The sequence below is a fragment of the Rhynchophorus ferrugineus genome, unplaced genomic scaffold (assembly GCF_030347505.1).
Source record: "Rhynchophorus ferrugineus isolate W39M unplaced genomic scaffold, kcgeb_rfMv2 rfM7, whole genome shotgun sequence".
Lineage (NCBI taxonomy): Eukaryota > Metazoa > Arthropoda > Insecta > Coleoptera > Curculionidae > Rhynchophorus > Rhynchophorus ferrugineus.
Window position 1 is genome coordinate 240,379 of NW_027472586.1, and position 23,587 is coordinate 263,965.

At 37.3% G+C, this 23,587-nt stretch overlaps 2 protein-coding genes across 3 annotated transcripts in view; both read left to right on the plus strand.

Annotated features, from left to right (window-relative positions):
* Positions 1 to 5,568: 5,568 nt before the first annotated feature.
* Positions 5,569 to 11,524, plus strand: LOC143200183 (uncharacterized). Its single transcript, XM_076410591.1, has 8 exons — positions 5,569 to 5,913; positions 7,046 to 7,341; positions 8,697 to 9,175; positions 9,719 to 9,932; positions 9,994 to 10,479; positions 10,547 to 10,758; positions 10,817 to 11,067; positions 11,128 to 11,524. The coding sequence occupies exons 1-8, from the start codon at positions 5,663 to 5,665 to the stop codon at positions 11,378 to 11,380; spliced, it is 2,442 nt and encodes an 813-aa protein (XP_076266706.1). The 5' UTR covers positions 5,569 to 5,662; the 3' UTR covers positions 11,381 to 11,524.
* A 480-nt stretch (positions 11,525 to 12,004) lies between these two features.
* Positions 12,005 to 23,587, plus strand: part of rudimentary (carbamoyl-phosphate synthetase 2, aspartate transcarbamylase, and dihydroorotase rudimentary) — a 29,114-nt gene continuing 17,531 nt past the window's right edge. The window contains exons 1-7 of one of the 2 annotated variants that reach the window (XM_076409878.1): positions 12,005 to 12,119; positions 16,628 to 16,766; positions 16,853 to 16,982; positions 17,041 to 17,187; positions 18,805 to 19,118; positions 19,211 to 22,361; positions 23,330 to 23,434. In XM_076409878.1, the coding sequence (XP_076265993.1) occupies positions 16,642 to 16,766; positions 16,853 to 16,982; positions 17,041 to 17,187; positions 18,805 to 19,118; positions 19,211 to 22,361; positions 23,330 to 23,434 (3,972 nt within the window). In that variant the 5' untranslated portion in view covers positions 12,005 to 12,119; positions 16,628 to 16,641. Of the gene's footprint in view, positions 12,120 to 14,684; positions 14,929 to 16,627; positions 16,767 to 16,852; positions 16,983 to 17,040; positions 17,188 to 18,804; positions 19,119 to 19,210; positions 22,362 to 23,329; positions 23,435 to 23,587 lie in introns of those variants that run through there. The other variant, XM_076409876.1, reaches the window with a different exon arrangement.

Consider the following 23,587-nt stretch of genomic DNA (forward strand, 5'->3'; position numbering starts at 1 on the left):
GTTTAAAAGATATGTCACATAAACAGAAATTCACTATTTTTTTGAAAATACACTTTTCATTGTATAACTTGAAAACTCAAAGGTCTTTGAAAATTATTTTACCACTACTCGATTCAGCGTAAAATTCTCTATAATCCTTACAATTTTCATTATCCTGTCATTATTTGAACAGAACTGACAGCAAAAAAACTTGAAATGGCAAAAAATCGCAAATTTTCACGACTATGGAAAACACGTATGGAAACACGACACGTATGGAAAAAGTGGTAAAATTTTTGATTACTAGAATTAAGGCGAAAATCTCAAAATATATGTATTTTGATGTGAAAGAAACGAATATCCATGTTAAATTGATCTAGCATGCATAGTTTAAATGATATGTGACATAAACGTAAATCCAGTATTTTTTTGAAAATACACTTTTCATTGTATAACTTGAAAACTCAAAGGTCTTTGAAAATTATTTTACCACTACTCGATTCAGCGTAAAATTCTCTATAATCCTTACAATTTTCATTATCCTGTCATTATTTGAACAGAACTGACAGCAAAAAAACTTGAAATGGCAAAAAATCGCAAATTTTCACGACTATGGAAAACACGTATGGAAAAACAACAACGTATGGAAACACGACACGTATGGAAAAAGTGGTAAAATTTTTGATTACTAGAATTAAGGCGAAAATCTCAAAATATATGTATTTTGATGTGAAAGAAACGAATATCCATGTTAAATTGATCTAGCATGTATAGTTTAAATGATATGTGACATAAACGTAAATCCAGTATTTTTTTGAAAATACACTTTTCATTGTATAACTTGAAAACTCAAAGGTCTTTGAAAATTATTTTACCACTACTCGATTCAGCGTAAAATTCTCTATAATCCTTACAATTTTCATTATCCTGTCATTATTTGAACATAACTGACAGCAAAAAAACTTGAAATGGCAAAAAATCGCAAATTTTCACGACTATATGGAAACACGACACGTATGGAAAAAGTGGTAAAATTTTTGATTACTAGAATTAAGGCGAAAATCTCAAAATATATGTATTTTGATGTGAAAGAAACGAATATCCATGTTAAATTGATCTAGCATGTATAGTTTAAATGATATGTGACATAAACGTAAATCCAGTATTTTTTTGAAAATACACTTTTCATTGTATAACTTGAAAACTCAAAGGTCTTTGAAAATTATTTTACCACTACTCGATTCAGCGTAAAATTCTCTATAATCCTTACAATTTTCATTATCCTGTCATTATTTGAACAGAACTGACAGCAAAAAAACTTGAAATGGCAAAAAATCGCAAATTTTCACGACTATATGTATGGAAAAAGTGGTAAAATTTTTGATCACTAGAATTAAGGCGAAAATCTCAAAATATATGTATTTTGATGTGAATGAAACGAATATCCATGTTAAATTGCTCTAGGATGTATAGTTTAAAAGATATGTCACATAAACAGAAATTCACTATTTTTTTGAAAATACACTTTTCATTGTATAACTTGAAAACTCAAAGGTCTTTGAAAATTATTTTACCACTACTCGATTCAGCGTAAAATTCTCTATAATCCTTACAATTTTCATTATCCTGTCATTATTTGAACAGAACTGACAGCAAAAAAACTTGAAATGGCAAAAAATCGCAAATTTTCACGACTATGGAAAACACGTATGGAAACACGACACGTATGGAAAAAGTGGTAAAATTTTTGATTACTAGAATTAAGGCGAAAATCTCAAAATATATGTATTTTGATGTGAAAGAAACGAATATCCATGTTAAATTGATCTAGCATGTATAGTTTAAATGATATGTGACATAAACAGAAATTCACTATTTTTTTGAAAATACACTTTTCATTGTATAACTTGAAAACTCAAAGGTCTTTGAAAATTATTTTACCACTACTCGATTCAGCGTAAAATTCTCTATAATCCTTACAATTTTCATTATCCTGTCATTATTTGAACAGAACTGACAGCAAAAAAACTTGAAATGGCAAAAAATCGCAAATTTTCACGACTATATGTATGGAAAAAGTGGTAAAATTTTTGATCACTAGAATTAAGGCGAAAATCTCAAAATATATGTATTTTGATGTGAATGAAACGAATATCCATGTTAAATTGCTCTAGGATGTATAGTTTAAAAGATATGTCACATAAATGTAAATCCAGTATTTTTTTGAAAATACACTTTTCATTGTATAACTTGAAAACTCAAAGGTCTTTGAAAATTATTTTACCACTACTCGATTCAGCGTAAAATTCTCTATAATCCTTACAATTTTCATTATCCTGTCATTATTTGAACAGAACTGATAGCAAAAAAACTTAAAATGGCAAAAAATCGCAAATTTTCACGACTATATGTATGGAAAAAGTGGTAAAATTTTTGATCACTAGAATTAAGGCGAAAATCTCAAAATATATGTATTTTGATGTGAACGAAACGAATATCCATGTTAAACTGCTCCAAGAATTATATTTTTTAAGATATGTCACATTAACAGAAATTCACAATTTTTTTGAAAATACACTTTTCATTGTATAATTTGAAAACTGAAAGTTGTATGAAATTTATTATATACCATTCGATTCAGTATAAAATTCTCTGCAATACTGTAGCTGATACTGATTAACTGCAATTATTAGCTACTGCTATATTTTAAGGGGAAATGACATGGAGAAATTGACATCTGACCAGACTCTTTAATCCACCGAAAAAATCTAGAAATTTTTCATAGAAACTTTGAATGGGGTGTTAAGCCATTCATTGATTCCTATATAATTACTGTGTCCCCTATCTGAAACTTTATTGTTTATAAAGTGGACATAATTTTAAGTAACATTTACAAATCTCTTGTTGAGTATTTTTAGCTTTTATCGCTAGTAAGGTATTAAAGGTAACACGTAAAACTTAATTTCTATAGTCTCGCTCGTATATCTACTAATCAAACACAAAAGCAGGAATTCTGAAACCTATGGAAATAATAATATCGTTTCGAGTGGTTTTTTAAGCCAGACACAGGCTTTCGAGTAGCAGTACTCGGAGATAATCTCTCACTTTTCAAGTAGTCGCTCGTTCGACACACCGTAGGGACCTTGTTTTTTTAACTGTTTTAATTCTAACACAATTAACTAGATATTTTTACTATTGTTGGTTTACAGATAATGCCGGTTCGCAATTGTTTTACACACATGCTGCGTCTTCCGAACTCGTCTGATATATTCGTATAAATATTTCCCATGTGTTGTTGTTTGTTCGCATATCGTTTCAAATGCAACACATATTGCCTCATGCATTCCAATTTCTAAGCATTGTAAAGCGTTTATTTTTTATGGTTTAGTAATTTTTTTACATTTATTGTACGCGATTCTCACTAGTTTCTTTGTCAGATGAATATTTAATAGGAATGTGTTTTAATTTTGATGGATTTACATTAAATAGAGTATTATATCGTAATAAATACTGTTGAAACTACAGGGTTTTTCGACAAGGGTGGGTTCATATTGAAACTGATTGAGACGTAATTTTTTTCGGAGATTTTAATCGGAATTCGGAGCTGGAAATGACTACTGTTGTTGATTCTTGATTTCCATTTTCGATACTTTTTCTATCTTCTTAATTCTGATTAAATCTTGACTCTTTTGACTGTTTCTTTGTTTAGGTTCTTTGACTAATTCTCTAATCATTTTACTATTTCTGGTCTTGGGTTTTTGGTGGCGGTTGACAAATTTGGCCCAAGAAATGCTTTTGTACATCACGATTTGTTCAGAATTTCGGAGAGGGAAATACTCTTCCAGCTAGGAACTTTTCATGTCGATGAAACACGTGCGTTACGGACTCTTAAGGAATGCTCAAAAATTCCAAGATCTCCGGCCTCTTTGAAATTTATGGTTATAGCCACCATAAAGGGTTCTCTACCAAGTCTAACTTTTAACAATCGTAGTCTAGTCCCGGTACCTGAACCCCCATTATTCGAAATACTCGACGAGCCGATAAGACATCCTTTTTGCTAGACATGTGTTTTCTGTTTGCTCGGTGCCTTTTTTTATTTTGGACTAGCTTCAACAAACATTCGATACAATGTAATATTTTATATTGTCTCAAGTTATAATTCTTTTCTTATGTTACAAAATTACAAAAACAGTTAAATGGTCTAATAAATTAAACCCCTTTACAGTACAAAAGAAAATATTTTATAATTTTCGCAAAACATTTTCTTAAATATAAATAAATGTAATTACGTCGCAACAACTATACTTCTAAATCATTCCAGAAGATATCCAGTCTTACCCAGTCTGGTTATTGGTGTAATTGTCTCATAATAATAATACATAATAAATACTAATCACAAACATAAATTTACTACTACGCCCCAGCATGATGTTTCCTGTTTCCTAGACCACTGCGGCTACTAAGCCTTCTTTTTTCATTGACCTTATGAGAGACCATTTTTTAAATTTAAGAGCCCGTATATGCCATTTTAAATAGAATATAATATCATTGAAATGTCCACTGTATAGATATAGTTGAATTTGACCGATGGTCCGAATTATATTAATCTGGAGAATATAGGATATCAAAAAGTTAAAGAGTCATAAGCTAGTGAAGCTAGGACTAAAACTATCTCACTTATTCTGTTTCGAACCCAACAAAGAATTCCTACTTACTAAAGTCCGCGCTTTTACACAGACTTTAGAAATAAGTTTTTATTGTAACTTGGCACTACCTGGAAAAAATATTTGTTCCTGTTATTGAACTTTCAGAATTATTTAAAACATCAGAGTATTTTGTCCAATATCTATGCCTTCGGATACAGAGGAATATACAAAGCAGATTTCCATTAACTTTCAAGGTAAATCGTTTAAGAGGACAAAACTTGGGCAACGTAATTCAGTTATTGGTACTTAATACTCATATTTGGTTAATTGTCGATTATTGATCTTTTTTTAGCTTTCTTCTGCTTCAAAATGAACCTTTTCTGAATTTCTTTCAGCTATGCGAGATGTTCTACTCGAATTGTAGGTAATTTTTTGTTCAAGGATTCTTTGAGGATTTTCTTTTTATATTTACGTTCAATTCCTGTACTATATTGATTGAAGCCATAATAATGTTTGACCCAAATTTAAGGGACTTGTTATAAAACGCCATTAAGAGCCTTGAGATGTCCCTGAATTGGAAATTGAAATCTGAATACCATACTAGAAGGTACTCTAACATTTACCAACAATCCGTATTGTAGGATTAAAGGTCGAGGACGTGGATTAACGTTTAACTCCCTCAATAGTTCATTAAGTGACCAATAACGTGGTGATGTTGTCTTGGAGTCACACAGCTGTGAGGCAGTTAACGACCCGTTCAAGTACTGTAACAAAACTGAACGGGCCACATTCTTAATCTAACGAACGAAAATAAACTTATCAACGATCGAATCAATCTCAAATCAGTATAACTCGATCGGCTTCGGGAATTTGCCGTTAATCTCGTCGATAGCCAATAGGACGGATCGGACCTCATCCAATTTCGGATTAGATAAAGTGACGAACGCGGATTTATCACTACGGCAGCGCATGGTGCCTAGTCAGTCGATTCGCGCTAACACGGCGATCAACAAAGACGAAACGGTGATGGTTCTGTGATGGGTGGGGCTTGTACGAAAAGGAACAGAACGAGATCACGTCCAGGCGGTGTTACGACGCGTACGGATACAACTACCATGTCGAGGATGAGCAACGTGGGCTTCGGTGATAGTGACGTTCGCGTAGAATCGATCCACAAGGACGATCTGTTGATGATCGAGTTGATCAGGAGGGAACTTCGCGAGAACGCGCCCGTTTTCGTGCTGAACAACACCCTGATGGCCTTACAGTTCTTCTCTGATCACAGGGAGTACGTATTTGTTCTCGTTTTTGAATAGAAAACGATATGTGTAGAGACCTTGACCTCTATAGCTCTATTACTCAACTGTTGGCATGTCGAGTGTTCGAGTTTCAGAATGATATATCTTTTAATAAATGATAACAATCTATTCTATTCAATTCGTATCGAATTATCACGAAAACATTAACATCATAACATATATTACAAATTGGATTAATGTATTTTCTAAATCAAAATTGCTTTCGCTAAATTTTAACTCTAAAATATTCTTTATACAGTTCGATCTTGGATAAAAGATATCTTAATTTGAGACAGTGATCTCTATACACTCCAAAACATAATTATTGACAGATATTGGTGTTATGTTTCGCTTTATTTGTTATAATTGAATGATAATCAGGCTCTATTTGTCATTGCTCTCGTTTTTGGATGAAAAAAAAAACCGTATGTGTAGAGACTTTGATCTTTACAGCTCCATAACTCAACTGCTGGTAGGTCGAGTATTAGTTTCAGAATCATATTTCTCTTAATAAATGATAACAATCTATTCTATTCAATCGCATCGAATTACCACGAAAACATTAACGTCATAACGTATATTTCAAATTGGGTTAATATATTTTCTAAATCAGAATTGCTTTCGCCAAATTATAACTCTAAAAATACTCTTTATACAGTTCGATCTTGGATCAAAGATGTCTTATTTTGAGACAGTGACCTCTATACACTCCCAAAAATGATTATGGACAGGTCTTGGTGTTATGTTTCACTTTATTTGTTATAACTGAATGAGAATCAGGCTCTATTTGTCATTGTTTTCGTTTTTGAATAAAAAAAAACGGTCTGTGTAGAAACCTTGACCTCTGGTATTCTACCCAATCGGTATCGAATTATCACGAAAATAATAAAGTCACAACGTATGTTACAAATTGTTTACATTTATTTTCAAAATAAAAATTGCCGTCGCTAAATTGTAACTCCAAAAATACCCTTTATACAGTTCGATCTTGGATAAAGAATGTTTTATACTGAGAGCTTGACCTCTACACACTCCAAAACATAATTACTGACAGATCTTGGTGTTATGTTTCATTTTATATATTTTAATTGAATAAGTATTAGTCTGTATTTCTGTTATCAGCATTATAACAAAGATGCGTCATGCCTCCGCAAGTCCACAAGAGAAGGAGATGAACAAAACGTTGCTCAAGGACGAGACGGTGGAGTGCACCTATCCGGACACCATCCTGGACGAAGTGAATAAGAACGTGATCTTCAGACGAATGGAAGAGAACAGCATCGGTGAAAACCTGATGTCCAAGAGAATATATGTGATTAATGATCTCATAGAAGTAGTGAAGGGGAAAGAAGTACCGCAGTACACGTCAATAGACAAGCCTTGCTATCAAGTAAGGTCGGAAGAAACAGATCGGAAAGGTAAGGGATTGTTTATTGTTGAAAAATCAAGTCAAGAACTATTTTCGATGCTTCTTGTAGACGATACTAACTTATCAAATAAAATATCTCATTCGAAATACAATAAAACTATCAAAATACCAATCCTAAACATTGGTAATCAAAAAATAAATAATTCAAATCCACGGGATCAATGATAATCCGCGTGTTCTTAGATATCGTTGTTGTATAGAAAGGTACTGCAAATATTCGCGTGTGTTGTTAAACCAATAGCGGTTATCTGACACGGTATCAGTCCGAATCATCGGAGAATGTCACCAGGTCAATACTACCTGATTCGGTAACACACACTGTCAAGACATATCGGTTCCGTCGACAGAGCCTCTTTCGTTTTATTTGTACTGGGTAATTCCTACTTGTTGTTTATCGATGATGCATCAGCAGTATTAACATCAACTGTCACTTATCTCTTGTGTCTCACGTTATCTCCGATAAACAGCCAGAAAATGAAAACTCGGAATCTTTATAAATTTATAAATTAAGGACTTTATAAATCGCCATGGTGGATTGATAGATATTTTGATTGTAATCGGCCCCATGACGTGTCTTGGCATTATCTCGTCGAACGACTATACAGGGGTTCAACATGACCGGATGTATTTTGTATTGTTTAGTGACCGAATATACGAAGACTGAATGAATTTCTTTTAAAAGGCGAAACGAAGGCGTTACTGTAAGAATATATACTAGAAAACTCGGAATCTCTATAAATTTATAAATTAAGGACTTTATAAATCGCCATGGTGGATTGATAGATATTTTGATCGTAATCGGCCCCATGACGTGTCTTGGTATTATCTCGTCGAACGACTATACAGGGGTTCAACATGACCGGATGTATTTTCTATTGTTTAGTGACCGAATATACGAAGACTGAATGAATTTCTTTTAAAAGGCGAAACGAAGGCGTTACTGTAAGAATGTATACTAGATGATTTTCACAATTTTTTTCATTGAAATAAATAGTAAACCCCATAATTCAATCGCAAGTAATTTTCATAAACATGCTGGAGGAGTACGCCTTTCCTATGAATCGATTCTGATCGCTTTTTTCATTACTTAGTTTGATTGCATTGACTTTTGGTAATAGCGATTCGTATCAATGTTTTAGTCAAGTTCTAGCTGATGATGAAGGATTCCTTTTCACACTTTGCCCTTCTTTGGCCTCAATGTAGACTTTGGGCCTGTTTGTCAAGCTTGCCTAGGCATAATTCTATGACTTTATGTTAGACTTGAGCATGCAGTTTCAAATAATGTGTGTTGTTATAAAATCTAATGGTTTTAAAGACATTAAAATCACGTGATCATATTTCCAGGTTTCGTTAAGCTGGTCCAGATTCAAAACAACGCCGCTATTTTCGCGAATCGGGAATACGACGAGAATTACGAACCTCTCGCCGGGCCTTCCTCTCGCTCGGATTCAGAGTACAGTTACATTACTGATCTACGGACTCCAAAGACTATAGAGGTCGACACGACCATAGAGCGACGCGACACTCTTCCGGAGACCTGTTTCAGTCACAGACAGGTGAAGTACGTCCCCAGCGAAGAGGACGACGACGCAGAGGAACGTCTGAAGGTTCTGGAATCGATGGACGAGGACGACTTCATCAAGGATGTGGTCTATATCAATTCCAAGGGCTTCATGAGGTATTTTCAGAATACTCTGTTCTCCACCTCGTTGGGTAAGTCGTTGGGATTCGACGATGAGTCGATAGCGTCCGCCAAAGCCATTCCCGGAAAGATCTTCTGTGAAGATATGGATTTTGAAACCGATACGACGAAAACTTTCGAGGTGAGTAGGTAAAATGTAAATTTCGATATGCAGTGGTACGTGGTGAATTTTCTGATGATAATTATCACTTAAATCTCAATAGCCCCGCTTTCGAACGGCTGTGTACGTTCAAACAAAATTGTTTTATAATAAGTTGAGAACAAAACATTGCTTTTTTTTACCTAGAGGGTTATATTTTAGGCATTTTTTCCGAGAAGAATAATAATATTAAAAACCTTTTACTATGTATCATTTCAAGAATATAAACAATAAATAAAAAATAAAAAAAAAAAACAAAGAATTACGTAGTGATGAAATGGGGGATAAAATGTTTTCTCGTCTGCCTCTTTCTCAAAACATTTCCAGCTCTTTTAATGTTTTGAAACAAGAAATGCCGTAGCTGTTACTCGAATCTTGGGAAGAACATAATTATTATCACAAAATGTCGACCACTTGAAAAAAAATTGTCCAAATTTTGAAATTACTCAAAAAAATTTAAATTGTTTTATCAAAACACACCCTTGATCATAATAAATTTTCTATATTCATTCTGTATTTTATCAGATCATACCCGCAGTGGGTATCACGTGGCCTCTTGACCAAACTCTTGATTTCATTACCAGAGAAGATCGACCGACCATCATCGACAGAAGGACGGGTATTAAGTACCGGTGGCCTACCGACGGACCTGGTGGAATGATTGATGAGATCATCACGCTCAGCGCTGTGTTGGTCCCCAAGGGTTATGCCAAGAAGAAGGGAGTGAATATCGATGCCAGTAAGTCTGTTTTTAAGTATCTCAATACCCGACGGTAAATGGGTAATGTTCTTCGACGCAGGTCTGGAATGGGAGATCAATTTCCCCAAAGCTGAGCGCTATTTGGACGCCCGTATGTCCCACGCACAAATGAAGTGTTTCCTGGTGTTGTTAACCCTACACAAGACGTTTATTGCTCCTGTTACCCAACAAAACGGTCTCCTACCCGAGCACATCCGCACCCACATTTACTGGGAGTGCGAGAAAGACTACAGGAACTGGCCGGAGCACCGGCTGGGCACCAAACTGCTCCTTGTTATCAAGAACCTTCAGATCCGTCTCTACGCTGGCGTGCTCCACGACTATTTCATCAAGGACCGTAATTTATTCGAAAACATCCCCAAAAAATACCTACAGTTCGCCCAAAAAGTCCTCCTAGACGTTCTAGACAACCCCGTCCCCTATTTCATCATAGCGTTGCGGAATTTACGCTACACCAGCGGGAAATTTTATCCCTCTCTAGATCTAAAAGAGGTATACGACTCCTTGATATCCAAGAACAGTGCTGGTGAGTTTCGTCACACCACTAGATCGAAAATCTTGATGAAACTGAACCTGACCATATACATTTTTAGCTCTAATCAATCCAAAGCTTCTCGCCAATCAGTCTAAACCCTATCTGAAGAAAAAAGTTTACAAAGATCCGGAACAACAAATACAACACCTGAGGGAAATGAAGGTGAAGGAGAAGATTCTCGCGCAACGCCTGAAGGAGCAAGAGGACAAGATGCTGGCGGCGAAGAAGGACGAGTTGGAGAAGAGGATGAATAACGAGATCAGCACGGAGGTGGGTTGGACGTAGTGGTTTTATCTAACATCGGATAATACTAAAAATCACATTCCAGATAAAAATCGAGAGGACTCTGGACGTTTGGAAAACCAAGGCGATTTTGGTGTTCTTCATCAAGCTCTTCATGGAGATCGGAAAGAAGAGCTATCATCTGGCGAGCAAAGATCAGGCCCTGTTCTACATGAAGCAGGCCTTCTATCTGACCAAGATCCTCGAAGGTGAATCTCCAGCTTTCGTCGATGAAAGTCGCGAGTTGTTCCAGGCTATCGCCCTAGAAGAGCAAAGAATCAAGCGGAAGTCATTAAGGTTACAAATTCTTACAAAAAAATCACTTGGTTAGTGTTAACATTCTCGTTTTTCTTGTAGATCTGGATCCATATCGGAGATCAAGCCGCCCACGCCGGTTAAGAACAACATCTTCCAGTTCGATCTCACCAATCACTCCAAGTCCGGCTCCATCAAGCTCAACAATCTTCAGGCCTCGTTCATTAACGGTAATACCGCTCCACTTCACCCTCCTCCACCGATGAGAAACCTGAAACCGCCACAAAGACACGAGAGCATCAAAGAGAACGGTATCTTGCCACCCAAGAAGAAGACTGTAGCTTTTGTTACGTAGGGGCGAAGAATGGATTTGTTCGTGTACGTTATAACTATGTGATAAAAAAAACTTAGATTACGAGTTTCCATGTTTACTATTTATTTATTTTTCGCTAGATAATTCATGTTAGTTCCATTGTAAATATATTTCTATCTTTCAAAACTGTTGTTTTTATTTATTTACGCATTTTGGTCGGTCGTTACTAAAAGAATCGGAATTTGAGGATCAGGAAAAAGTTGAAGAATATAGTAATACATTTTCTAGTAAATTAACTAGATCAAACTTCAGAAAAAACAATAAATTTTAACAAAATACAATGAAATATCTAACCAACGTAAAATTTCGCTTCGGATATGTAAATCGAACAGTACACGTGACTTTTTGTGTTGATAACAACAAATTACAAAGTACTAGGGAATACCCAATCACAGAGTGATACAGCTCCATAAATAAACCTGTTTGTTTCGAATGATTTATATTAAAAAATAACAATCCAAAATTCGAAATCGCAGTTGACAGAACCACTCGAAACTGTCATTCCGACGTTTCTCCGGAAAAACCGAATACGTGCAGAGATTACCGAGATAAGAGCAGATTATCCAAATTGGGATTATTCGATCCGAAAATCCTTTTTTTCGTTTCTGACTATCGCCGCGAAACTATCAATAGTGGGTGGTTCGGCTGTCAAGAAATGAAGAGTTTGTGCCACGTTGCTTATTATATTTATATCTAGACACTTGGAATGGATATTTTCACAGTGGGTATTATTATTACTTCCTCATTTTTTTCTTTTTCCTTTCATCATATCTCAGATCAGCCGCAAAAATTTTAAATCGTGCAACATTTTCCTTTTAGTGTAACAGCGAAGAAACCTGCTATCTATGGAGATTACTATGTTACAAAACCTCAATAAAGGAAAAGTGAAACATTATTGAGATACAGTGATAAGTGTGAAATATAATAATGGACTGGAAAAAAAGTATTTTCGGTTTTCTATAAATATACACGAAAAATCTGAACTTAGTTATGTAAAAATGGTGCTCCTTTCAATTTTTGTGGTGCTAGAAGAGACAGGAATCAGAATCAGTCCGAAATCTTGCCAATAAGCTGGCTGGCTAAGCAATGGCTTTTTTAGCTGGATGAGTAGGTACTTTCGTTTGTAAACCAACTTTTTCTTCACTCTTCATTTTTCATTCATTCTTGCGTTATGGAACAACCTGGTATATAGCTGAGTTCACAAAGAATCATATGATCCAAACAAAAAGAGATTTATAATATTTTGGAGTATTGATATGAGAGACAAATTAGTTCTAATTTTAATACTTAAAACAAATTAATGGAAATTACTATTTAAATATAGATCTGAAATCATGGATAATGTATGGCATATAACAGGTCAATTGAACAGTTCCCGGCCTACCATAGTAAAACACATTTTTTTTTGCAAAATTAGTTTTTTTATTCAACATAATACCCTTCAAGGGTGATACATTGATTATAGTGACCCTCCAACTTTTCGATACCATTTTTGTAATAAGATTTGTCTGTTGTTTCAAAATAGGCCTCCTTTTCGTCTTCCCAACGAGCATTATTTTGAGATCTGAGAACAGGAAATAGTCGCTGGGGGTAGATTTGGAGAATACGGTGGATGAGGAAACAATTCGAAGCCCAATTCATTTATTTGTGCTATCGTTTGCAATGACTTGTGACACGGCGCATTATCTTGGTGAAGCAGCACTTTCGTTTTCTTCAAATGCGGCCGTTTTTTCGGCGATTTCGTCCTTCAAACGGTCGCCAAAACTATGTAATAGTCTCTGTTGATGGTCCTTCCTTTTTCAAGGTAGTCATTGAAAATTATTCCATACGCATCCCAAATTACAGATGCCATAAACTTGCTAGCCAACTGTTGCATTTTTCCACGCTTTGGAGCGGGTTCATCGTATATAGTCCACTCGGATGACTGTCGATTGGTCTTCGGAGTGAAATTAATATGATGTCAATTATTTCATCTATTGTCACATATTAACGCAAAAACTCGAGTTTATTACGCTTGATCATCTTCAAACATTGCTGATCATCTTGAATCATCAACTCATCAACAATGTTGGTTTTGGTTAAGAGTGAGCTCGCGCGGCACCCACTTTGCACAGAGCTTTCTCATACCCAAATAATCGTGAATGATATGATGTACACGTTCAGTTGATATCTTTAGAGTGTCTTCTATTTCATTCAATTTCAATTTACGGTCATTCAAAATTATTTTGTGGATTTTTAAAATGTTTTCGTCGGTAACAACCTCTTTTGGACGTCCACTACGTTCACCGTCTTCGGTGCTCATTTCACCACGTCTAAACTTTCCAACATACTACATACCAATCCTTGATGGTCGATTCTCCTGGGGCAGTGTCCGGAAACTCGACATCAAGCCAAGTTTTTGCTTCAACTGTATATATCAACACGCGAAATTCCTTTTTATCCATTTTCTTCACAATAACAAATTTTGCTTCACTCAAAATGCCATAATTCACAAACTAATGATCAGACAGCTGTCAAATTTATACACGCATCTTTTAAGGGTTAGGGCTAACTAAAAACATATGGATTTAATTCTAGTAACGCCATCTATGTGCCAGACCGAGGACTTTTCAATTGTCCTGTTAACTAAAAAATATGTATAAAAGTATATAACATTTTAGCGCATTGATAGAAGAACTATATATTAATAAATGATGAAACACATTTATGGAAATTATTATTGAAATATAAATAAGTTTGCACAAATAATGATACACTTTTCATCCTATTCGTTTATGATTTTGCACAACTGCAAATATACTAATAATGGCAAGTATTTGCAACTAACAAAGTATTGATATTGGAATAAATTCCGAATAGTGCGAACAGTAGTTTAATCTAATAAATGGTGAAACATGAATTACAGTGACATGGACATCTTTAAATAAGAAACGTTAAAGTTAAAAGAAGATGGATCAATGAATGGACGGATGGTTACCTTTTAGATAGACCAACTTTAGGAAAGTTAAGATCATTAAGATGCATAGAGAATGATTTGAAGACTGTGAAATTAACAGTACACAAATTATGCTGCTGGATTTATTCAAGAATAGACTGTAGCCCACTTATAATTATAATATGAAGGGATTTTATAAAGATGACAGTTAATTTTGTTAGTACCGAATTCTCCAGTACTATATATAAATTCTTCAGATAAGGAAACTATTAAACCATCAAATCTTCTAATCACCTCACGGTTGTTATGTTGTTGACCCAGTCGGTCCCCGATGAACTACGACTTCGTTAGAGCATCAAATGCGCAGCTACACGTTGCCGTACTTCGTGATTGTCGACGTTGTCGCCTGTACTACCGGCACCGAAATCGTGTTTATTAGTACCGCTTGGGTTCCCGAAGTGAGTAAACGTAGTGGCCCAAACAAACATGACGAATGACCAGGACATGAATATGCCGGCGTTTCTGGTGTTGGAGAACGGGGTGGTATTGGCAGGGCGGTCGTTTGGTGCCGCGAACTCCACCGACGGAGAAATGGGTGAGTATAGACCGGCACGTGGTACGCCGGGAGTCTTGTTTTAGGTTATTTCTTGTAGACCCGACGGTGTGCGGCCAGCGTTCGATTATACGGCCCATAATAGTCTTTGTTAGCTTGTTTTGTTAATAGATAGCGGCAGTTAATCTTGATTACTCGTGTTATGTTTTCTGAAACGGTCGTGTTGTTTGTAATTTCTCGTGGTTGGATAAATAAACGACTAAGAGGGAAATACAATTGAAAATACCGAATTTATTATATTATTTTTGATCATAACCTTACCCAACACAAGATACGTTAAAACTTTCACGCATTGGTTGGGCTATCTTCTTGCTTTTGCTATTGTTGGTTTTTAAATATCCTTTAATATTGGTTGGTGTTAAAGTTGTTACCATAACATAAACATATGTAATTATAATATTTTTTCTATAAATAAAACATTATTTCTTCATATACTTCAGGAACATTTGATTAAGAAATATTGATTTCTTTGATTGATAAAAATTTGGTTTAAATAAAGATACATTGATAAAAATATCTCATTCTGTCTTAGCTGGTAATATTTTTTTTATGAAGAATAGAGTAATTCATATTTTAACGAATACCTCAGAAACTATTACTTAAATTTTACAGCTAACTTCCTTATTTTCAAATCTTTCCTAAAGTCCAAAAGGAGACATTTGAAAGAAATATAAAATTCAACAACAAACAAAAGTTCTTTATATATTCCAGCAACAATTAACAGTTAGGAAATAATGATTTCTTTGTTCAAAAGGTTGGTTTAAGTAAAGATACATTAATAAAAAATATCTCATTCTGTCTTAGCTGGTAAAATTATTTTTTTAATGAAGAATAAAGTAATTCATATTTTAACGAATACCTTAGAAACTATTACTTAAATTTTACAGCTAACTTCATTATTTTCAAATCTTTTCTAAAGTCCAAAAGGAAACAATAGAAAGAAATATAAAATTGCAATAATAAAACATTCCACAAATTAAACATTAAACAATAGTTCTTTACATATTCCTGCAACAATTAACAGTTAGGAAATAATGATTTCTTTGTTCAAAAGTTTGGTTTAAATAAAGATACATTGATGAAAAAATCACATCTTGTATAAAATACGATAATATAATACCTGATAATATAATTTATTCAATGAGTAATAGAATAATCCATATATTAACGAATATCTTAGAAGCCATTGCGTTCATTTTAAAATTGACTTTTAAATATTTCCTAAAGTTTAAAAGAAGAGTTAACTGTGTCTATAGCATTTGTTTTTCCCTTTTAGAGAAGGTTGTTTCGACTTAAATTAGACGATTTTATTTTCATTTGTTTTTATTAGGTTTAGCGAATTGGGTTATTGAGAAATAATTCGAAATTTACGGAGTTTTTTTTTTAAATTTGTTATGAGTAGGTTTTTTATAACAAAATTAAGAGCGCTAAATACATTTTTGCGGTATTTAAATAGTTTTGGTTATACTATCTGATGAGGAACTCAATTGTCTGATATTTGGTTGATAATTACTAGTACTGTAGTACTTGTGGTAATGTTTATTTTATTTATTGTTATCACAGCTTTTTCTTACAAATTAATTTACCCAAAAAAAAACTTATGCATCTATAAGAAACATTTCTAACAGCATAAACAGTTATTAACTTATCAAACAGTACCGGTACTACTGACGAATTTTAGTATTTCAGACTGGTATGGTAGGATATCCCGAATCGCTGACTGATCCCAGCTATCGTTCTCAATTACTCGTTCTTACCTATCCCATAATCGGTAATTATGGAGTTCCCAACGAGCAAGTGGATGAGCACGGCTTACCTTAGTAAGTATACGGGAAATGAGCAGGGTATCAATTAATTGTGATGATATGGCGGACGTGCCGGTAACAATTACGAAAAAACATTTCAGTTTCTACGAATCAAATCGAATCTGGGCGGCTGGCCTCATCGTGGCCGAATATTGTGACGCACCCAGTCACTGGAGGAGCACGCGAACGTTGTCCCAATGGATGAAGGAGCAGAGCGTGCCAGGAATACAGGTACTGTAAATGCAGAACGACTGTCAGGGCATTGAAATGGTTGGTGATTGGATTGCAGGGCATCGACACTAGGGAACTGACGAAGATAATTCGAGAGAGGGGCACCATGTTGGCCCGGATCGTTTACAAGCTCCCCATTCAGGAGTTGTCCGCGGTTATCCCGGATCCAAATTTGAGGAATCTTGTTGAAGAAGTTTCTGTGCAGGTGGGTAATTTTTTAACTCTGTTTAAGGTTTTAAAAGTATAGTTTATTCTCCATTCCTCAATCAACTCAGAGCTGTTGCTGGCGCATCCGTCATTTTGTCATCATTTTAATCCATGTGTTTTTGGGTTGCTAATTCTGCCTAACAGGCTTTTACCTTAACTATGTATTGTTTATCCACCTTATTAAACTTCATTTTTAATAAGATTTCGGAGAAGAACTCAAAATTTAAGACAAACATAACATATCAACTATTCTTGAGTTTGGAAGTCTCCGAGCCATACAGAGGAATTTGCAAAGTAACCATTTGAGATAGAGGCTTTTAGTTTTGATTGCAACTCGCATCTTTATCTTTTAGTTTTTCTGGATTTGAATCAACGTGTCATTTTAACTATTTAAATTTATAATATGCCAAATATATTACTCTATTTAAAGAAAAATGGGTACATAGCAATGAAATTAGTCAAGAGCCATAAGTAAATAATGTCACAAAACCCTAGTAACTTTTGAGAATCGTCTATTTAGATAACCATCACACAGAGAATGAGTCTGTAAATTGTTTAAAATTAACTCTAATAATGACTATGAAATAGCCAGAAGGATGTCTGAAGGTTATATAGCTTGTATGCAGATATAAATTTATTAAATAACTAGCGACCCGCCCCGGCTTCGCACGGGTGCAATGCTGATACTAAATTAAATACACTACAGAAAAAATATGAACGTTGTATATAAAAACATAGCGGCCCGCTCCGACTTTGCACGGGCATAAAATATATATGCCTATGTCACTCAATGAAAACATGATTAAAATCGATCCAGTATTTTTGGTTCATTCATTACTGCCCTTGGCCTGCACGCATTAAATTTGGAGTAAAACAATTCCTCTTCCCCTATACTTACTATGAAGATTTCCTGCTATCTTTGGAATATCTAAATTCATACAATTTTTATTACATTACACATTTTTAAACGCAAATTTTAAATTTGTAATATCTCCGAAAATATTTGTTTAATTTACATGCTGTAAGGAACCATATTGATCTATATTAATTGCACACTGTATTTAAGGTACTTAATTCGATAAGGATTAATGCCGTATTGCTTAAAATAGCTTCGTAAATAAGCCATTTTCTCACGTAAAAAGTAAACAATAAAAATGGTTAATGTGGGTTATCCCTAAAAGATAAACATATACCATCGCGGACTTTTTTGTAGACCTTTTTATGGTGTACAATACTGTAGTACATTAATTTGATCTAACTCGTAGGGTTAGGCAGCGTTTTTGCTAATTGCTAAATAAGCCTAAAAAAATAGGTTAATTTACGACATCACGTTAGAAACCTCTAAAATTAGCAATGTTGCCTTAGTATATTATGCATGTATTATACATATAAACCTTCCTCTTGAATCACTCTATCTATTGAAAAAAACCGCATCAAAATCCGTTGCGTAGTTTTAAAGATTTAAGCGCACATAGGGATATAGGGACAGAAAAGGCGACTTTGTTTTATACTATGTAGTGATAAACCGTACACGAATTTTTTAAACCAATCTTTTTGCTTAAATATACGGCGTAATCATAATTGTGTTCGTAATAATATATCTATTTCTGTTTAGAAATCCGCTACGTATAATCCCACCGGAAGTCCTCGCATATGCGCCGTGGACTGCGGCCTCAAGTACAATCAGATCCGCTGCCTGACTAGCAGGGGAGCCAGAGTGGACGTGGTACCGTGGAATCACAAGCTGGTCGTCGATGAGTACGATGGTTTGTTCCTGAGCAACGGTCCCGGCAATCCAGAGATGTGTAAGGTGACCATCGATCACATCAAAGCCGTTCTAGAACAAAGCCAGAAGAAACCGATCTTCGGCATCTGCTTGGGGCATCAGCTACTGTCGATGGCCATCGGATGTAAAAGTTTCAAAATGAAGTAATTATTTTAAGTTAAAATGTACTTTTCAATGTACTTTCTTTGTAAAATTTCTTATAAACTGAAGTAACTTGTTATTATCTTCTTTCAAGGTATGGTAACAGAGGCCATAACCAACCTTGTATCCATCACGGTACCTCTCGCTGCTACATGACATCACAAAATCACGGATTCGCCATCGATCCCCAATCCCTGCCCGATGACTGGGAGCCGCTGTTCACCAACGCCAACGACAACACGAACGAGGGCATCATCCACCATCACCTGCCCTATTTCAGCGTCCAGTTCCATCCGGAACACACCGCCGGACCGCAGGACCTCGAGAACCTATTCGACGTCTTCTTGAACGCAGTCAGGGAGGGCGAGAAGGCTACCAGGACCGTGAAACAACGACTGACCGACACTCTGAAATTCAAACCCGAGGTCGTCCTCCCCGCGGAGGAAGTGCCGAACAAGGTCCTTATCATCGGTTCCGGAGGCTTGTCGATCGGACAGGCCGGCGAGTTCGATTACTCGGGAGCCCAGGCGATCAAAGCCCTGAAGGAGGTTAACATACAGAGCATTCTGATTAACCCGAACATAGCCACGGTCCAGACGTCCAAAGGCATGGCAGATAAGGTGTATTTCCTGCCGCTGTACCCCGAGTATGTGGAACAGGTGATACGATCAGAACGACCCGGTGGGATTTTGTTAACTTTTGGTGGGCAGACCGGTTTGAATTGTGGAGTGGAGCTACAAAGAATGGGGGTTTTCGACAAGTACAATTGTAAAATTCTGGGGACACCCATCCAGTCTATTATCGACACGGAAGACAGGAAGATATTCAGCGAGAGGATCGCGCAGATTGGCGAGAAGGTCGCTCCCAGTATGGCGGTGTGTTCGGTGGATGAAGCCTTGTCCGCAGCCAACCAACTGGGGTATCCTGTCATGGCTCGGGCTGCATTCTCGCTAGGAGGGTTGGGATCCGGCTTCGCCAATAACAAGGATGAACTAAAAGCTCTAGCTGTACAAGCTCTAGCCCACTCAAACCAGTTAATCATCGACAAGTCGCTGAAGGGATGGAAGGAAGTGGAGTATGAAGTCGTTCGTGACGCCCATGACAACTGCATCACCGTGTGCAACATGGAGAACGTCGATCCCTTGGGGATACACACGGGAGAGTCGATAGTAGTCGCCCCGAGTCAGACCCTCTCCAACAGAGAATACAACATGCTTCGAACCACCGCCATCAACGTCATTAGACACTTCGGTGTGGTCGGCGAGTGTAACATCCAGTACGCTCTCAATCCTCACTCTGAAGAGTACTACATCATCGAGGTAAACGCCCGACTGTCGAGGAGCTCGGCCCTGGCGAGCAAAGCGACCGGATATCCCCTGGCCTACGTCGCCGCCAAGCTCGCTCTGGGCATCACCCTGCCCGAGATCAAAAACTCCGTCACTGGTGTGACCACCGCCTGCTTCGAGCCCAGCCTGGACTACTGCGTGGTGAAGATACCCCGCTGGGACCTGCACAAGTTCACGAGGGTCAGTACGAAGATCGGCAGCTCGATGAAGAGCGTGGGCGAGGTCATGGCCATTGGGCGCAAGTTCGAGGAGGCGTTCCAGAAGGCTCTGCGGATGGTGGACGAGGGTTTCCCGGGATTCGATCCGTATATAAAGAGCGTGAACGACGCGGAACTGATCGAACCTACCGACAAGCGGATGTTCGTCATTGCCGCTGCCTTGAAACGCGGGTACAGCGTGGAGAAGCTGTACGAGCTCACCAAGATCGACCGCTGGTTCCTGCAGAAGATGAAGAACATCATCGACTACTCGTCGCTGATGGAGACGGTGGACCAGACGAACCTGACCAGCGACGTGCTGCTCAAGGCCAAGCAGTTGGGATTTTCGGATAAACAGATCGCCGCCGCGGTTAAAAGCACCGAGCTGGCCATCAGGAGGACTCGCGAGGAGTTCGGTCTCACCCCCTTCGTTAAGCAGATCGATACGGTGGCCGCCGAGTGGCCCGCTACCACCAACTACCTGTACCTGACGTACAACGCGTCTGGTCACGACCTAACCTTCGAGGAGCAACATGTCACGGTCATCGGTTCCGGAGTATATCGAATAGGGAGCTCGGTGGAGTTTGACTGGTGTGCCGTGGGATGCTTGAGAGAACTACGCAGACTGGGATACAAAACCATTATGGTGAACTACAACCCGGAGACCGTCAGTACCGACTACGACATGTCGGACAGATTATACTTCGAGGAAATATCGTTCGAGGTGGTGATGGATATCTACAATCTGGAGGACCCGGAGGGAATCATCCTGTCGACGGGAGGCCAGCTACCCAACAACATCGCAATGGACCTCCACAGGCAGCAGGCGAGGATCCTGGGGACCTCGCCGGAGTCCATAGACGGCGCGGAGAACCGCTTCAAATTCTCCAGGATGCTGGATCGTATCGGGATCATGCAGCCGCGCTGGAGGGAGCTCACCGACCTTGAGTCGGCGATGAATTTCTGCCAGGAGGTGGGCTACCCGTGCCTGGTGAGGCCCTCCTATGTGCTGAGCGGCGCCGCCATGAACGTGGCCCACTCCGACCAGGATCTGAAGACCTACCTGAACGCCGCAAGCGACGTCAGCAAGGAACACCCCGTCGTCATCTCCAAGTTCATATTGGAGTCCAAGGAGATCGACGTGGACGCGGTGGCTTGCGACGGCGTGATTTTATGCATGGCTGTATCGGAGCACGTCGAGAACGCTGGCGTCCACTCCGGCGACGCCACCCTGGTCACCCCGCCACAGGATATCAACGAGGAGACCCTAGCCAAGATCAAATACATCTGTAAATCGATTGCCGCCTCTCTGGAGGTAACCGGCCCACTGAACATGCAACTGATCGCCAAAGATAACGACCTGAAAGTGATCGAGTGCAACGTCCGCGTGTCCAGGTCCTTCCCGTTCGTGTCCAAGACGCTAAACTACGATTTCGTCGCCATGGCCACCAGGGTGATCATGGGGGAGGCTGTGGATCCGGTGGACGTCCTGGGCGGCTGCGGCAAAGTAGGCGTGAAGGTGCCCCAGTTCTCATTCTCCAGGTTGGCGGGCGCCGACTTCATGCTGGGCGTGGAGATGGCGTCCACCGGAGAAGTGGCCTGTTTCGGCGATAATCGATACGAGGCCTACATCAAGGCATTGATGAGTACCGGATTCAATATACCGAAGAAGTCTATCCTCCTCTCTATAGGCAGTTTCAAGGTAGGGCTCTATATTTACCTGCCATTTTGAGAATGGTCTGAATCTTCATTAAACACCATTTTAAATATGATTCAAAATATATTTTCAATTAATTTTACTATATTTGGTTCATAAATAAGTGTGATCGTGTTTTATCTATTTAATTGACTTTTAATTATACTCGCCTTTTTTTATCAAATGCGATACAAACAAATCAGTTCTCCTCCAAACTGAACATGTGTGTTGGTTTTTTTTTAAATTTAGATAAATTGTTTTCAATATACACAAATCTTGATATTGGCAAATAATTGTAACATTTCAAGTACACCGATTTTTTGTTTAATAAAATATATCACTTGTACTCATTTAACAAGATAACTGAAGGACGCCTTATAATGTTTAAATGATCACATGAACATCAGCTAAGACTTATTGCTTGATATGTTAGTGGTTTTAACCAGTCAGAAAACATTACTTAGTTAGCTTGTAATCGAGAATAAGACACACTGAATGAAAAGTAAATAAAAAAAAACACTAAACAATATGCTTTTAAAGCATTATATAGAAATATTAACGTGTTATAACCTCAATAAATTCTTCAGAATTAAACAAGAAGATTATTTTGAATTAAAAGCAATATAAACAAGATACTAGTGATGTACCTATACCTGATGAAATTACGAGTGATACCAGGCCAGTTTCTGGGTATAGGGAATCAGTTTTCATATGGAATTAAATAAAAAATAGTAATAATATCACAGAATAAGCATTCTGAGAATATCTTATTATGTCAAAAATTCTTATTGTTTTTTTTGAAAAAAATCACTTGTAGGTCATTATCAAGAAACGTAGTATCGTAGTATATATTTGAATATGTCGTCGTCACGTTTCTTTCATTTGTCATCAGTATTTATAACACACTCACATTTTTATAACACATATCTAAATAAATGTTAAATAAGATCTTTCTGATGATAAATTTTTTACAGCATAAAACTGAGCTGTTACCGAGCATGAGGGCCCTGCAAAAGTTGGGGTATAAGCTTTACGCCAGCCTGGGCACAGCCGACTTCTACAACGAGCACGGAGTAAAGGTGAGCCAAGATTATGAATAGGTTTTTTCGAATCGACATTTCTTATCATGCATACTGACGATTAATATCATAATTAAATTGCTTTGTCTGTTGTGGTCTAATTACTAAATGATTGAATATCTAAAGTGTCACTTAGACTGATTGATAGAACAT